Genomic DNA, 18,407 nt, shown 5'->3' on the forward strand with positions numbered 1-18,407 from the left:
ATAAGCAGCAGAGACGATGAAAACAGCATAACAGAGGAGAGAGATCCCCCCCAAGTCATTTCCCCAAGAGGGCCCCCCCCAACTCTTCGATTGTGCAAACGCCAGCTGATGTGCCACTGTCTTCCTACCTGGCCCCCCCCAAAAAAAATCCTCCCCCCCCTAAAAAAAAATCCTCTCCCCCCCCCCCCCAATGCCATGTGACGTCACTTTTCCTCTGTGAATGATGCCATTCAGCAACAGACGAATATTCTGGACCCGGTGACTAAAGAAGGTGGCCAAACTTTGAAATAAGCCTCTGTACTGATGACGTCACACTTTGTTTACATGTGCACTTTCCTATGGAGCCAGTGGGGGCCCACGATCCACTGAGCACCATAGGAAAGCACACACGTAAACAAATGACGTCATTAGTACAGAGGCTTATTGAAAGGTAAATGCCTAAATTGGTTTTTTTAAACTTGTGAAATTGTTCTCGAACGAAAATGAATGTTAGAGTTGGTGAAATTAAATGAAAAACGCTTTAAAATAGCCAGAAAAACTAGATTATTTCACAACTTTGGAAATTGAATATCCCCGCTATTTTAAAATATTTGATTGCAAAAATCGCTTGATTTGAAGTTTATAAAGTGGACATCTTATCAAGAAAACCCCGGTGGGCTTGAAACAGAACACTGAGCCAGCACGGACAATATGTAGTGTAGATTCTAAGTATCATTTAATTCACTTAATGCTTGAAAAATTATTTACGTACAGTACTAATTTTGTGACCATTGCCTTGTTACTTTGAGAATTTAGTATAAAGTGTAATCAGGTAATACAAAGGCTGTGGTGAACAATCATCTAGATCTCTTGTGCAGCCTCAATGCCTAAAACAAATACTGTTCAAGTATTGTGCGGAAATAAAATGTTCCCAAGATTACATCTTTCTTGCATCAAATCCTGAGGTGAACCAAACCTAATACTAAGGGAGCCCATCCGAACACTTAATTACGTCTTCCACCACTCGTGCAAATTAGAGATTCATCGAACGAAAACTTATAGGAATAAATAAAACTTTCCTTTTTAATACGTCCCAGTTTGTCGGGCCTACATTAGGGCTGCAGATTCTGTCATAAATGTGGAAATGTTGAGCTTCTTTTAAAGCATACATTTTGAAAGTGTCAAAAATGCTGCTGAGTATACTTCAACATAATGTAGTCGGTGTCCCAATAATATTGACTGTCAATTAATAGGCATCGCCACTCATGAAAATTGTTTTAATACATGTACTAGTATTGCAGGTAGAAAAGTAAATTCGTGCAGATATTAGAAAAGTCTCAATTTAATCAAAACGCCTACATTCACCTTTAATTACAGAAATTTGATTTAAATAAGTCACAATTTGATATTATTTAACCAGATTTTAGCAAATATTCACATATTAGTTATCAGTTTAAATTCAAATATATATAACTTTTTATCCTCCACCACTGAGCTACAAAAAATAGAGTTGACGTACTCGTTTGGGCTCATTCTTTTACAGAGATTCAAAATAAACTCTTTAAAAAAATACCAAATTAATTTAAGTGTTGTCATTTTTATATACAAGTAGAATGTGCGCTAAACTTAGAGTGGTCCAAAAAAGTTTACATTTTTTCGGAGGCAGATTTCTCAAAATTGAAGAGACATGTTTCCTTAAGATATATATATTAAGATATTCCAAGTTAAAAAAATAGCGGCCATTTACGGAAGAATGGTCAAAAACCTACTTTGTCCACATCTGTGTCGGGTGTGTAGACCCAATTACAACTATTGCAGTTGTGTGCGCAGTGCTATTGTGTTGACCATATCTCATAGACTTGCATGTGGACAAACTTTTTTTTTTACAATCTTCCTTCAAACCATCGCCACTGCTTAACTTTATAGGCTTTATTTTTCTGCGCCGTTTTCACCAAACACCACAAAGAGGCTATAGTTTAGGAATATCTTGAACCAATTTGAACATGTCTCCCAAATTCCAAGAAATCGGCATCTGGAAAAGTGTGGACGTTGTTTTGGACCACCCTGTTCACATTACTTTGTAACGGATGCAGAAAAAGCCATCATACATGTAGAAACTGACAGGCATTTAATATGAACGGTGCGCCACGTGGCATAATTCTACATGTTTGATTTGTACTTCAGCTCCAAATAAGATTATTCTTAAAACTGCTTGTGACGTTTAAGGTTAACGGGGAAGATATGTACCAATATAATGAGATCCACACCCACATAACCCAGACAAAGTTGCAGAAGTTTTTTTTTTTTGCATAATTATACGGTATGTGAAGTCATTTCGAGGCGGAAATGACCATTTTATGAAATTTTCTGATGCAGCAACTATAAATTTACACACTAATTTATCAAGTAGGTGGGTCCTTGTTTGGGGGTTGAAAAATCTGGATAGAAATTTCTACAAGAAAGCATTTCAATATGCTTGATTGTAAACAAAGCCTCTAAAACACATATTGAAATTTGCCTTTTTTGAAACTCCTCTGATCAATTGCAAGTTTGAAATTATTCTTCAGTGTGTGCAGGCAGGCATAGCATGCACTTTCTTGCACACATTTCCTCGTGAAGTTTAACGCAGTTGGGTCATCTGGATTATATCACCTAATTCTTCTCCCAGGGGTACTAGTGGCTTCGAAAATCGTATATATGATGGGATCAAGCTACATGAGTCGTTTGCCGAGAATTTTCATTTGGAGATACGGGCCACAATAGGGCCACTTCATCACATCACTTCATCACGTTTCATGGTGTTCCGACTTCTATAATTTTGAACTACTGATGGTATCAGCATGTGGTTTTCACAGCAGTAATGCTGAGATTGTGCGCTTTTAAAATCTGTAATAAATTTTTTTTTGACTGGGGTCGACAAACGACTCTTTAGCTTGATCGCATCACATAGGTTTTAAATTTCAAGCACCATAGGAATTCGGTGCTGCCAAGGCCCCCCCCCCCCCAAGTTCTGCTTCTTGTTACCCTACCTACCCTATTTTGACAGCTCCTACCCTATTTTTTTTTGGGGGGGGGGAAAATGAGGAATAAAAACCCAGAAAACCATCAATTACTACCTGTTACCCTTTACTACATGCAGACACCTCCTTATGATCGTAAACAAAAGAAATTGCCAAAAAAAGAGAGAAAATCCCTACCTACCCTATTTTCAAATGCCATGTAATCAGAAGCAGAAGTAATTTGTTTTGGCCTAAAACATAAAACACAAAAAATTGCAAACTTTGTCAGGGTGTTGTGCGAGCAGACTTCAAATAGTCCCATTTCAAATAGTCGTACGTAAATTTACATATCATGCATATGCATAGTGTTCTTAGCTGTCAAGGCATATCATCAGTGTTCCAGTTTGAGAGGCACCACCCTACTAAGGCCAATGAGTGGGAGGATCAGCAGGACTCCGCCCATCGCATAGCAGATCGTAGGCCCCATACTCCAGAACCCTGGTCACAAAATTCAAAGAAATTTTATATTAGCGTTGCAGTGAGAAAATGTTTCTCTGAGACACAATCATACGAAGACCCTCTCAAGATCTTTCAATACTTTTTACAGTTTCACTGCCTCAATATAAATCATTTAAAAAATTATTTTAACATAAAATCTACCCAACTGATTTGTATGCAGCAGTTGAAGCAGAACAACTTTTTGCTCGCTCGGATTTAAATTAAGTCTGATGTTCCCATTTGTGTGAGGTCTCAGAAAATCAATTATGATCCAATCTTTGACGTCATCGTCAAATCAAAGTAATGATTGATTGATTGATTGATTGATTGCTGAACATTTATTTCAACGTTGTTATGTCACTAGAAATATTAAATCGTTATGTTAACATTTAAGCATACAAAATATAATACGAAGTAATTTTACACAACACCGTTATTAACATAATGAAAATATATACATAATCCACATAACAACACGGGGATAGGGTGAAGCGATCGCTTTTGTTCCCTGACCTGTTGGACACTTACAGACTGACGGACAAACAAACAAACAGGAGTATCATTAAGCTATTGCTGTATGTTTACAAAGTATCAACAGACTACGAATAAAATGTAAGAAGTTGTGTTTTTAATTTTTTGGTAAATGTAGATAGAGTTAAAGACGTTTTAAGAGGGATACTTGGACTATGATAACATCAGGCTGATGTTTGTTAATCTTGGTTGAGGTATAAAATTCATGTATTGTAAACTTTGGACAGGTAGACATCCGTCAAAATTGTAGAAAGACAAATAAAAATTTAAGAAAGACAGACAGAAACAGAATCAAGAAAGACGGATGAAAGACAAAAAAAGTGTTTTCATCTCATGGATCCTCTAAGAGCAAGAGAGTCTATACTTACACACTGAAGCAAATATTGGTCCTAATGCTCTTGCAAGGGCACCGAGGGATCTGAAGATGCCCATGATGGTGCCTTTCTGGTCTGCTGTACCTGAAACACAAGAAAAAATAACTAATAATGGATGGAAAATTGTCGGGTTGGTGAAAATGTTGAAATCATAACGTGTATTCCTAACAGCTATGGGCTCTGTGCGCGAACAAAGAGGGCGCCGTTTTACCTAGCAACAACATCCCATGGGTGGGACATTTCACTGGTTGACGCGCACCGTTCCTTGTGTGTGACGCACGTACACCAGGGGATTTGTACTATGTACACGAAGTGGCCGCGCTTTTGGGCAAATGAATTGCAGTCAGGCAAAATGGCCTCGGTCGGTCACCCCCCAACTGTACTTTCTTTGCCGGTGAGGGGGTACTTGTGAACGTAGCAGATAGAAGACATGAGAAAGTGTCAAAAGCGGATGTTGCATGAACTCAATGAGTTTGAAGCTTCTGTAGTCTTGAGACATAATGACATCACACTTTGTTTACACACGTGTGCTTCCTCATGGAAGCCAAGTTTGGATGAGATCCACCAAGCTCCCATAGGAAAGCACACATGTATGTAAACAAAATCTTAACAAAAACAAAGGCTGTTTCGGCAAATTGCCCTCAAAAACAAAATAATTATTTATTTAATAATCTGTGAAAACAAAATGATCTCTGAAATAAAAATTATGTTTAAAGGCATTTGAGCTGGATTGGGTTGATATTATGGAAAGAAAGTTGGATGCACTTACCGTATGCAGACACAACAGTTGTCATGCAGGACACCACTGTACCTGCAGCTTTTAAGGAAACAAATAACAATTTACGGTTCCAGGGGAGGATCCAACTTTGGCTTAAGGCGTGGGGGGCGGGGGGTTATGAGGCATGTGCTTCTTTTTTCTGCATGATTTTCCTTTGCTTGTGGTGGGGAGGGGAGGGGGAGGGTGTGGGGGTTATCAGGCTTGTGCTGCTATATTTCCGACAAGATTTTCTTTTTTATTTGCAGTCTAAGGGAATGGGGTATCAGACATGTGATGCTTTTTTTTCTGCATGATTTTCCTTTGTATTTGAGTGTAGCGTGATTTTAGGTTTCTATGAACTACGGCTTCATTGGTAGTATTGCGCATGCCTATTAAAATTAAAGTGAAGATAATTGGGAGGTGACTGGTTGTGTGAGAGGGTTTAACCAATAAAAAGGTAAAGGAGTCCGATGTGCACATTTGTTCCTGTATGGTTTTACTTTTTTTGTGGCTCAAAGGGGGAGGGGGACCCCACCCCTCCCAACCTATTCTTTCCCCCCACAGATCCTCCTCCTGGGGTCTTTTAAGGTGAATCAAACATGCAGACGTTTGCTCTCTAACGTAAACACTTGTGAGTCACTTATTGCATCATGATTCCAATTTTTTGATACAATGACAGTGGCAAATATAAATACATGTACATACATGTATATCAAAAGATTTACTTAAAATGGACAGGGGTCAATTTAAGTAAGCTGAGCCATATTCTTTCAACAAACTGGACTTTAAACGCATACTTAAGTTTCACGAATACTTACCAAAAGAGAATAATGCCAAACCAATATATAGAAGTGCGATCGACTGTGCATAGCCAATGATGATGAAAGACGGAATGAGAACGACAATCCCCTGAATAAGGAAAATCATATTTGAAAACACTGAATGAAAACTGCAATTATGATTTAAAAATCATTTTGGTAAAGACCATATACTTATATGCCCTTCTTTTAGAAAAGCAATTAATGACTTTTTTTTACGAGGAACCAATATTCTTACATAAAATAAATACTTTGACTGTACACTTGACATCTCTCACATTCAGGGTAAAGGGAACCACTTGTGTTATTATAATGGTCAGAGTTTAAAAAATGCCAGCTTGATGGCTTATAACATCCTTTGATTCTTTTGAATTCTACTGTGTACTTTGGGTAGTATTTTTCGAACAGTGGTTTAAGATAGAGCAGATCATTTGCAGCTATCCAAAAAGTAACTGACGAAAAGATTGTTTTAAAGACTTGGTTTAAAGATAGTAATGGCAATAAACTCCCTGTGAAATTATTCTTTCTGGCATGCTGTCAGTTTGAGTGCAATTCAAAACATGACTTGGCAACTTTTGAATTGAAATCGAGATACTAGATTATTGTTTTCTTGGAATATACAGCATTCACACAGCTAAAACTTCATCAGGTTAGTTGTTAAGCACCCGTCTTTAGATTTTGAGCACTTTCGTTGCTTCAAACCAAAAGAAATGTACAAATGACAAATAATATACTCTACCTTTGAACATCAGCCAATCATCAAGGCCAAAATATGACCTGATGGTATAAGATTAATTTCAAACTTTTATTTCACTTACAATAACTGCTACCCGTTTCTCCTTGCCTGGGCGTATTCTTCGAACACAGCCACCTGTACATGATAAAAGAAATGATAAACACTAATCGTTTTTATTAGGGCTATAATTAAAAACTAATTAATAATAATAATAATTGTGCTTTATAGCGCTTTCCATCGTATCAATGATCTCTAAGCGCTTTACAAATATTACCCCGTTCATTAGGCCATGGGACCACGCGGCAGCCGATATCTGCGCTCAATCGGTCCTCGACCCTCACAGGTACCCATTTATACCCCTGGGTGGAGAGAGGCAATTGTAGTTAAGTGTCTTACCCAAGGGCACAAACACCATGTTCCTGGTACGGTTCGAACCCACGCACCTTCGTACATGAGTCGAACACCGTAACCACTGGACCATTAGGGCTTCTTATACAGTTGACTTGGTAATCTACGTGGAACTGTGGAAACAGTTAACTCACCTTGCACAAGAGCCATGAAAGCACCGATGAAGACAAACATCTTACCCTGTTGCATACTAAGAGAAAATACAAGCACATTTTTCAATTAGTAATAGACTAATTTGGTGACAGCCATTTTCTGACATGGCACTCCGGGCCCCTTCTACCAATAGGGTTACCAAAACGTGGGCTTGCCTCATCTTTAAGAACGTGTGCTGCATGCACACGGGCGTGGCACCACGGCAAAAAATGGCTTAGATTTGTTTGGTGATATTACGCTATAACTTCTTCCATTCTAAATGCTCAAAGACCATTTTTATACTTTTGCACTCACACCAACTGATAAAACAACTACTTTCCCAACTCATATTGCACAGATTTTGTCATAATTTTTTTTAATGAATTCCCAGGTGACATTGAAATGTAAAGTTGAGCGCAAAATTGATTCATTTGTGGGAAAAAACTCTATTGCACTCTTATTTCAAAAAAAAAAAAAGTTTTCAAAAAAATAAAACTAATCTAAGATAACCTTTTACTTCTTCAATTAAAAAAAAAAATGAAACAGTTTTCCTTTGTTTTCCTACCAAGCCTTGTCCTTTACTATCCTAGCTTTTTGTGGAGACATTTGTGATGTCTCTAACTATCTAAGGCCAATAACAGTCCCCACCTACCTTGTGTACTGGAATCGTCTGTGAACCAGGAATGTCAGAGTGAACTCTAACCCCGAAAACAGGAAGAGATACAGGAAGTAGCAGACACCAAGCAGACGAAGCATCTGAAGCTCTGGAGAAAGGAAACAATCAAAGAAAAGGAGAATTGATTACCAAAATGAATAACAATTTCTTTATTGGAGAAATACACACCAATGTACTTGGTGTCAAAAAGGGTTTGTGACTATATGCTACCTGTACGTTTTTGTCTTAATCTCAGATTTACCCAATGTTGGAAAATACACAGAAAGCACAACTCGGAATGATTACATCGTACGTCAAGGTCACAAGCGAATTTCGAGATTGAAGTTTTGGACTAACAGGAGCTCACAATAAAAGGTGCATTACGGCCTAAAATCCTCGAAAATGTCATGTTTTTTATTGTTTACTTATCCTATTACAAGGGTCTGGTTGAAAGGAAACTAACATAATGTCTTACCGTTCCCAAGAAAAGTGAAAAAAAACACCCTTGTTGTTTACATTGGACGTGGTGAGCATTTTGTTGGACACGCATACGTATTTCTAGCCATGTCCACTCAATGTCAGTACATGTGTGTGTGTGTGTCACAAAATACACACAACACCAATACACAAATGTTGTTTCTCGCACGTCTGCAGAATGCGATGCACTGGTGGAACACGTGCGGCAGGATTCAAGACTAGCACCCAACAGCTTGCTTTTTGAAAGTCAAAAAATTTCGACCCCTGAAATTAGTTCTCACAAGAATAACACAAGCTTTTACAGGATGGTTGTGTGGACATTTATATTTGATTCTTAAATGCTTTTTCCAATGAACATCATTTCGTTTGAAATACATTTGTAGCCCAAGTGGTGCATTTCAGGATGTGTCGTCCTTTTAAGAAACACAAATGAATGGACTTTTTTTATGCACTGTCGCCCTCCCTTGTGACCCCGATGAGATCTGTCCAATACTTACCAGACGGTTTTAACTTCTTGACGGCTGAGAAGAGGAACAGCGAGAGTGGACTGATGAGATCGCAGGCATCCTTGAAGCTACTTCCAAGAGACCCCGCCTATGTAAAGATCACAGGTCACATGTGAACAAATGAATATTCATAACACAATAAAACCAGCGTTTATGAATGGATTTGAATGGTGAACAGGCCACATGAATCCCAATTTGTTTGATGCGTAAGGAGAAAATTAATTATAAACTGCGAAACTGATAAAAGGAAAAGAAACAAAATTTAATATCGGGGGTTTTGCCCCTTCACCAACGTATTTTATGAAACAAAATTTAGGGTCCCCCCCAGGTCTACTTACTCGCTTGTTTGTGGGTAACGTCTCCTTGAAAAACAAGAAGATAAAGATGATGTCAGCCACAGCCAGCGTGATTGCAAACAGGGCCGGCTTGAAGTATAATGCCTCTCCCTTACCGCCAGACGACATGGCAAAGTAGGCACCTATCATAGGACCCATGATGAAACCTAAGGAGAAGGCTATTCCTATCAGTGCCTGGAGAAGTGGGGCAAGAAGAAAGGCGGAAGGGTGGGGAAAAGGGGGTGTTATACACCTGTTTCACACTGAAATTGAAACTGAATTATGCCAAACAAGTGAATTACATTTTAGTTTCTGACAAGCAAACTGAAACATGCATGTACTAATTTTCCTTTTACAAAATGTTCATTTTAGTTTCTGACAAGCTTAAAACTTGCATTTTAGTTTCTGACAAGTAAACTTAAACATGCATGCACTAATTTTCCTTTGACAAGATTTGGTAACACTTTTCGACACTTTCCGCGTGTAGTCGCCCCTTACTGGTTCAATGCCAAACTTAATCTAAATGAAGGAATTAGGTGATGTAACTTTGACAATTTTGGACATTAGTTTTCTGACTTACCATTCCTTTGCCTCTTGTCGTGGCTGTAGACACATCGGTGACAATGGTTGTGCTCAAGCTGACGTTACCTTTACTGATTCCACCAATGATGCGTGCGATGACGAAAAGCGTAAAGTTGTGCGAAACGGCCCATATGCAGTAAGATATGGTTATGCCTGTCTGTATATGGTAATACAACAAGGAAACATAGTCAAAAAGATCATTTGTAATTTGAAAATCGGACATAATTCTCATTCAGTCGATTGTTGCTACATGGTGTCATACACTGAATCAACAATTCTGCATGTGCGTCATGTCAACGCGCTTGCACTCATTCATGGATTCGGCCAATTACAAACCAACTGCCACTGGAAATTTCCAAAAAATGTGTCGCCCGACACGTCTTTGGAAATGACCTTCTTTTGTTGTTTTCTTGAAAATGGCAGCAAAATTTCACAGGGAGTTTAGTGCAAATACTATCTTTAAACCAAGTAAGCTTTTTCAACAATAATTTGGTTGGTTACTTTTTGGATAGATACAAATGGTCCACTGCTAAAAATAATTTTCTTAAATTTCTTAATATAAGAAAATAAATCTTGTTTTAGAAAATATATAGTCGTACTCATTTTGTTTAGCAGTGTCTACTCTACCTTTAAGTACATCGGCGAAGGGCAAAACTAAATATTGAATTTACATTTCCCAGACACGATACAAAATAATGGCTTTTGTTGTCGTGATACAGCTCTTACGGTGTCTTACCATTGTTAGTAGCATCAGAGGTCTTCTGCCATACACATCAGATGCAGCACCGATGACAGGACTGGCAATAAATTGCAAAAATGAGAACAACGATCCAATCACACCTGTGAAAAAAACAGAGAAAAAAAGAGTCAATATTTCTATTTAACCTTCCTTTGTTTGATCAGTCACAGACAGTCAAAAATCAATCCTGTTCCCCTGCCATGCCTTTTACACTGGCTAGTCACCAACAGCCACATTATATTTCTTGTAGGCACACTGTGACAGCCAAATTCAATCAACAGACAAAAGCAGGTGGCTGGTATGCACAACTGGCCTATCAATCGCCTGCAGTCAAAGCACGGCTATGACAGGTTTCATAACAATCACAACCAGTCAATCCTGATTTATGAAGGCAGGGAGCACTCAACAGGACTGGCCATGTTGAAATTGCCAGCCAGAGAGGGAGGGTTTTACTGTATGAGGGATATTGTCTATTTTTTTGTTTTGTTGGGGGGGGGGTGTGTTAGTTTTCAATGTACAAATTTTGGCTAAAACAGCCTTTGCAAAATATGGAATGAATTCTTACCACCAAATAGAACAGAATTATATTTGTGAGTGTCAGGAATTCCAAGAAGGTCCCTGAAGCTGTCGATTCTGGATCGTAACACTGGCAGGAGACCACCCTGTGTAAGGAAAGATGTGAGAAACAAACAAATTATGACAATAATTAAAGGTACACCATTTGCAATCATGAAAAAAACTACCAAATTATTATGAAATACCTTGCTTCACTGTCAGCGAACAAAAGTCTTAAGCATCCTGTGATATCATGGCACCTGGTGTGCTTTAATTTTAAGAAAAGTTGAATTTTTGTACTAATTTCCAACGATGGTTGGCCAACCATCATTGGAAAAAACCCTGACTTTTTTCAAATTTTGCTCCCAATTTACCAAATTTAGTTAGTCCATATTTTGGATGCAAATGGTTACACATCTGTGAACCAGTGCAAGCCAGCTAGCCTGAATAGATTTTTTTCTAAATGGCTACTTTTCTAGCAATACAGAAGCCATTCACTTTCAAATGAAACATGGGTTGATCCTGCATTTCCTAAAAGAAATAAAATTTTATGAAACGGGTGAAGTGTGCATGTCCTTCAAATATCTATCATCAGGCTGAAAACCAATTAGAGAGGTACCATCACAAAAACAACTCAACAAACAAATAAATAATTCAATTCTTTAATTGAAAACAGGTGTATTTTTATTTGCAAACTACTCCAATGATTAACCAAGCATGCAATAGTTTATGCACATGTGTGTTTAACTCAGATAACCCAGGGCCATGCGAATACACATTATTTTTATAGTGCAAATGGTGCTTCTGAAGACTCCTTGGTTTTATTACCAGAAAAAAACCCCAAATTGAAGAAATCAACCAACCTGATCATGTTGTGCATAATAGTCCAGCAGAGATGGTAGTAGGGGTAGAATCATAGTGAACGCAAGCAGGTCAATCAACAGGCTTAGGAACACCATGGAGATCATTCGATGGTTCTCATTGTCCTCCCGTCTCTTCTGTGCATCCAGCTGCCGGGGGGTGAACTTGTAGTTGGCGTTATTGCTCTGGTCACTGCCATTGGCACTGTGCTGGTGGGAATTTTCCTCCACCATGGTGCTGCACCAACTACGCGTATAGAGTACTGAGTCTTAAGCCTGTATTTGATTGGAGAATAAATGGCACCTGTCATAAATATAAATGTTGTCCTGTTTTAGCATTTTAGTTATAAAAAGTATAACAAAGTCGTATTTTCAGATCCAGCTCAACTACACATAGGCAAGCTTTGTATTGTCTGCTTTGAGGACAATTCCACTGTAACTCGCGTTACATTTGGAGGGGGTCGTCTGTCAACTCTGTGCTGTTATTCTATAAAGTCAAAGCATTTAGGCTCGATTTTTTTCAATTCATGTACATGTAATAGGTGATTTGGTTTTTATTAATATTTTCATACAAGAAATTGAATTGATTTTAGTTTGAAAGATAATTATGATTAAAAGCACTCCAATGGGTCAATACCCTCCTCAAATGGTTCAATACTCTCCTCCAGTTATCAATGTTAATCTATTTGAAGTCATTTACAGATATTTAATGTTACACAACTGAATTTACATTATTGATTGTAATCTCCCAGGGAATGCCAAAGTACAGAGTCCGACAGCCTGTGGAAACTGTTTTCCAAACGATTAATTACATTATGTATTTCAAGGATACATAAAGAGTACAGTAATTGGGCTTGGCAATGTGAATACATACAAGCGTCTTACTATAAACTCAAAGATCGGCACATAATTAGGCAGTTTGTCAGCATTACATACACGTATGCAACATCTATTTATCTGCTTGGCGTTTTTTTACTGGTTGTCATATTGTGTATCCCGCAAATGAAACAAGGACAAAGACAAGTGGACGTAATTGTATAAACATATGGTGATTTCAAGTGGTGGAGTATTTTGCATATTAAATATCTTTTCCTGCAGTAATTTTTTTGGGCAACAATTATGAGCTGTACTGCGATTAGTCCCATAATGAGTCTCAACAACTGGTGTTTCTCCATATTGTGAGCTGCACACCAATGTAGCTTGGGTAGCGCCAGCTCTAAGGCTCATGACATCAGAAAATCCACATTTATAGAATTGGGGGTTAATCTTATGACTTAGAATTAGATGCTGGCTTCATTTTGCAATTTTAAAGGGCATTTTGGTGCCTTTTTGGTTTTATGCTAATGTGAATTTGCATATTCATGAGCAAAAGTGTGATGTCATTTCACGCAGAAAAAAATCCTCTAGAGCCACGAATCAGAAAAAGGAAAAGTGATACTCTGCAATTAAATGTAGGAGTAAATTTCAATAAAAGAAGAATATTCTTATTTTTGGGATGAAAAAAAAAAAAAAAAAAAAAATTTAAAATGCGAAATGGGCACTACAGTGGCTTGAACCCGGGATCTGTCACTTATGAATCAGGGGCGCCATATACGGATTTGATGTGTACATGTACGTATTTAAACAAAAAAATATCTAAATCCGTTAACAAATTTTCCTAAAGGTTTCAACGAAACCCCAATTATAGAAGGAATCAACATACACACACAAATAAGTAACAACGTCATGAATGTTTTCAAAACCTGAGAAGCACGGCAGTACTTGATTACAATCGGCGCCCCCCCCCCTCTGAATCAGGATACATGTACGTAGTTAAGTTTTTACTTTTTCAGTGCTGCCCAATATTTAATATGCCAATCATTGTTGATTTATCATTTCATTCACACATAATGGATGGGTATCAGCCCTTGTGAAATGGTTAAACGTGTTTAAACTGTATTTCAAATATTTGCTACACATTTACAAAATTAAAAAAGGGAAAAATGTTGCAACCTGACGCCACTTTTGTCTTCATGTATCATCTCAATGAAGATCATTCCTTGCAAAAATGATGATAAATTAAGACATGAATCTTGGACTGAGGAACATCTCCAATTTTGTTAGGACAAATACTTACTTCTTTTTTTTCTAAATCTTCTTGACTCTCGATCTCCATTAAACTACTTTGTACACAATCATGGCAATCGCGGAAGTGGCGTCAGGTTACAATATTTTTTCCAGTATTTCAAAACATTTATTTTACAGGGCAAGTACCGACTTCGAAACAGTTATGGCTTAATTGAAATAGCGAATTTAATTAACACAAGACATTCGCAAAGATGTGGCGGGAGGATGCTGTGACTTACCAGAAAATGTGTGTCTCTGCTTTTCGATGACACGTTACTTAATCAATCCGAACATCATCACTGCAAGTGCAACTGACTGCGAATTCGTTTCCGCATAGTCTAGTATGGTGCTAGATCAACAGTTATTATTTAATGTTGGAACAAAAAGGATTTCATACTTTCTGCTAATTCTACAAACCGCCCTCTATCAATAGAGGGCGGTATGTAGAATCAACAGAAAGTATGATCACATCAAAGTGATGTGGTGCAATATCGTCAGTCGCCCTCAGTCAGTTCTAACGATATTTCGATGGAAATTGTTCTACCAGTTTGTTCAACTTGGTTCCTCCCGGTGTTTGAGCGTGCAACCAGGCTCTCTGCTTCCTCTCACCCATACACTCTAGCTGTGCCGAGATGTAGAACAAAGAGATACAATGTACTCTAGTAGCTTGCTCCCACATTCTGTATCTCTTTGGAACTACTTGCCTAGTGGCTGTTTCCCTCCATTCTATGATCCTGTTTTAAGTCTATATCAATACCTACCTCCAGCTTTCCTGATTGTTTTCGTCTTTTTTCTTCTTTCTAGTCCTTTGCCAAGAGTGGTTGTTAAAGCCTTGCTTGGGGCGATTTTTGAATTTTAAAAAAAGTTTGTGAACGCCCCCTAAAATCGGGGCGGGCCCTAACGTGCGTGGCGCACTTTGACTTTTCGTCTCCAGTGCCTTGCTAGAGCAAAACTTTTACCTCAGATTCCACAATATGTGGTATTTCAAGATTCAACAATTAGTGGTATTTCATTAAGCTCTGAACATTTTCGTTCATTAACCGAATTAACTACCCGTTATGGTACTGAGTTCAGAAAGCAATTTTACTTTCGCGCGATTTGCCGATTTTTTTGTGTATGTAAAGTGCATCCATCCCTTTTTAATTAAAATGCGCCACTTGAAGAAAAAAAAGCAAATAATTTTCTGACAAATACGTAGTTGGATATGTGAGTGGGAACACTCTGCCGATGAACGGGAATAAAGTAATTGATTGATTGATAGATTGATTGATTTTGTGCCCAATTCCCGGACGCCATCTTCTTCTTTTTTAATTTCGGAATAAATATGAGGACGCTCAAATTGTTCACAAAGGGGTTAACAGGTATTATTAAAGAATATTTTACTGAATAAATTTGAAGCTTGTGACTGGACACTGTGACTCTAGGTGGCGCTGTTCATGATAGAAACTTGTATGAATTTATCATTTACATGAAGCGTGTTCACGTTCATACCTGTCGGTAGCTCAATTCGGTTTGCTTATCGTATATAGTCCCCTTAAACAAGAGCCTCCACTGTCAGTGTAACCACGTTGACAGGAGGATATTTTTGCTGACATTTTAAAGCTCGGGTGGGAGGAATACTTCCCGATTGCCCACCCCTAGTAGGGGATTATCTGCCTCCCACATCGGAATCGACGCCCATGGTTGTAATGTATTTCTAATATTGTATTAATTGCTTTGAAGTTGGTATGTTCGTGCGAACTTTAACCATGTAGATCAATTTATCAAAAAGATAACAATGTTAACGACTGAAAATAAATCGACCTTCCATTGTCATGTTTATGGGCGATCATCGGTCCGGTACACCGCGGCCTCAAAATGAAGTTCCTCATCAGACCAGTTGTTTCATTGATGCATATTGTGTCGAGGGTTTTGTCTCTCACTATAACAACTCGGCGATAACGCGAGGGTTTGTGAGGGTGTGTGGACGCCACTGTTGTATGTCGCTTACTGCATCACAACCAGCAGACATGGACCTCCCCAGCCCGGCCAGCTGCCGATCATGTCACGAAAACAACGCTCCATAGGAACGTCAAAAGCAAGTTATGTTGATCAACTATATAGCTATTAATTTCGCCTTGATGACAGTCCCACTAGTGCGGTTGCGTACTAACAACTCCTCCTTATCAACACCCCATCAAGAACAATCGCGATAACCTAAAACCAGAGTTCTTGTTTTTAGTTATTCCGCGAGGAAAAGTCGACGGCGGGGCCGGGAATCGGGCGGGCAACAATCGGTTGGATCTTTGGCCCGACTCGCCGGTATTTGGCAACCGGTGTTTGTCTTACAGCGCCGCCAGGGCGCACGGCGGGACGACAGGGTTGTGTACGCTGGAGGGCTCGTCAATTCAATCTCTAAGCACCCACTTGAGTGGGTCTATAGTTGACTGATTACGGCCGGATAGGGCTAGGGTTGTGTGAAGTCTTTTTTAAGGACACTAACGATTGGATTTTTTTTGCTGTCATCACATATATATTATAATTACAAAAAAAATGGATCAAATTAATCTGAAAACACAAGTGTTCTCTTAAAATTTAATTTCTAAAGTGCGTAATGCAATTTAGTTACTCCTATTTGTTTCTCAGGCTAAAAGACGTTTCATATAGCGTCAAATTACTCAAATGATACATGCGGAACATGAAATAAGTGAAAACTTGTGCCTACGACGACAATTTATTGAAGTCTGAAACCGGCAGAAATTGGCCTCAATTCCCAATTTCCTGCCTCACTACTTCCCCTTTAAGCAGTCAATAATGGAAGTAGTAGATACACATCGTATGGGTTGTACTTTTTGCCCATTAGAACTGCCACCGAATGGGGCCTGTTTGACTGACATGGTTGGGTCAACAGTTCGGCTTGTTGAGGACTTCACCTCCCCTGCCGCTGATGTGCTGGGCAACCGCCAACACTACCGCGCTCTTATCGGCTTGTCTAGTCGGATCATTGTCCCAGTTTATTTTATTAATAACCTGCATTAATTCGGCTATCTGCATGGTCCGCACGTGCTGTCCTAGTTTCTCTCCTCTCGTTATTTGTGTTTTGTGCACACACATATCTTACATGGCAATACTGTAAGTTTGTATGTATAGGCTTCCCATAGGCCTGCAAGTCGGTGTTAGATATACCGTGTGTCCTGAGTAAAAGGAAACCGGCGTTTGGGGTTAAATTGTTCAATAATTAATAAGCATTTTTCAGAAGTGTATACTTTTTTGAAAGCTCATTTTGTACTCATTAATTTGATACGAGCGAGATGATGACTGCTTCAAGCCTGTTTTGCGCAAAAGAAAAACATGCAATAAGGAAGGCTAAGTTGAACTAGTCAATAGGAAAAACCGTTCAAGATTGCATAAAAATTTTACAAAAATGACTTGTCTTAGGTACAAGGGGAAATACCTTGGGGAGCATAATCATAATCCTTAGATTAATCTTTTGCCGTCGTTCACACTTTGCCCAGCGGATGGGGAAATTATCCAACCACGATCATCAAAACGGGTTGGACCACGATGTCTAATAAGTGTTAAAACAATGTTATTCGGTTTTGAGAGAAATTATGGCGGTCAAAAATCCCTGCGGACCACGTGGATCCCTTCTGTGAAATGGAAGATGATGTCTTTCTGTCCACACAATCACGATAGCAAGGTCTTGGTCCTGCACTTCTCTCAACATGTTTACTTCGTGCGGAAATGACTTTAACAAATATAAAAGTGCAAGTAATAGGGCTCCCCTTTTTGACCTTTAAACAACAAACTATAGGCCTACAGATGTCGTCTCTTTTTCTGATGGGTATATTTTGGCGATGGACAAAACGAAATTTGAGAACCATGACGCATAATCTGCTATTAATTGCGAACGCTTGTCTTATTTTGCAGTGACATCATCAATACTGGAAGCCATATCATTGCCAATTCTATAGGGCTGCACCCCAAGATAAAATTCCCATAGACACCAGTGATAAATCCCCATACTTCAACATTCTTTTAAAAGATACTCGCTCTCATAGGTGTTCAGGCCGCACGGAAAAATGATGATCAAAATGTCATCTTTCAATTTCTTTTCAATTTGTGGTAGTTGGCAAATTCTCACCCAAAGAAGACAACCAGGGCCCTACTCAGTAAATGAGTGATGTTTCCCAAACTAGAACATTAGCCATTTTGAAAAAGGATCATCCACAGCATGGCCAAATAGCGCCACTTTCGGGCTCAATGGCATCCAAAAAATGTTCAGAATTGGAAGCCCAAGTCGTCCAAGGGAAAATAGAAGATGAGTATCATCCTCGCATAAACTTAATTTATATTTTTGTATTACTCTGAATGGCTTAAA

The 18,407-nt window shown here is 38.7% G+C and overlaps 1 protein-coding gene across 2 annotated transcripts; it reads right to left on the minus strand.

Annotated features, from left to right (window-relative positions):
- Nucleotides 1–3,154: 3,154 nt before the first annotated feature.
- On the minus strand, nt 3,155–14,424 carry LOC119739975 (major facilitator superfamily domain-containing protein 10-like). 2 transcript variants are annotated; one of them, XM_038215142.1, is made up of 14 exons: nt 14,287–14,424; nt 11,945–12,217; nt 11,092–11,188; nt 10,524–10,627; nt 9,786–9,944; nt 9,209–9,400; nt 8,862–8,958; nt 7,885–7,996; nt 7,235–7,290; nt 6,775–6,827; nt 5,957–6,047; nt 5,151–5,198; nt 4,376–4,465; nt 3,155–3,476 (listed from the first exon to the last, which is right to left on the minus strand). In XM_038215142.1, exons 2-14 carry the CDS (start codon nt 12,173–12,175, stop codon nt 3,370–3,372), a joined length of 1,437 nt encoding a protein of 478 aa, XP_038071070.1. In that variant the 5' UTR covers nt 12,176–12,217; nt 14,287–14,424; the 3' UTR covers nt 3,155–3,369. The 2 variants fall into 2 exon arrangements, with proteins under 2 accessions (XP_038071070.1, XP_038071071.1); XM_038215143.1 differs by having other exon boundaries at nt 11,945–12,245; nt 14,287–14,369.
- Nucleotides 14,425–18,407: the final 3,983 nt, after the last annotated feature.

This window comes from Patiria miniata, unplaced genomic scaffold, assembly GCF_015706575.1.
Source record: "Patiria miniata isolate m_02_andy unplaced genomic scaffold, ASM1570657v1 HiC_scaffold_4, whole genome shotgun sequence".
NCBI classification, from domain to species: Eukaryota; Metazoa; Echinodermata; class Asteroidea; order Valvatida; family Asterinidae; genus Patiria; species Patiria miniata.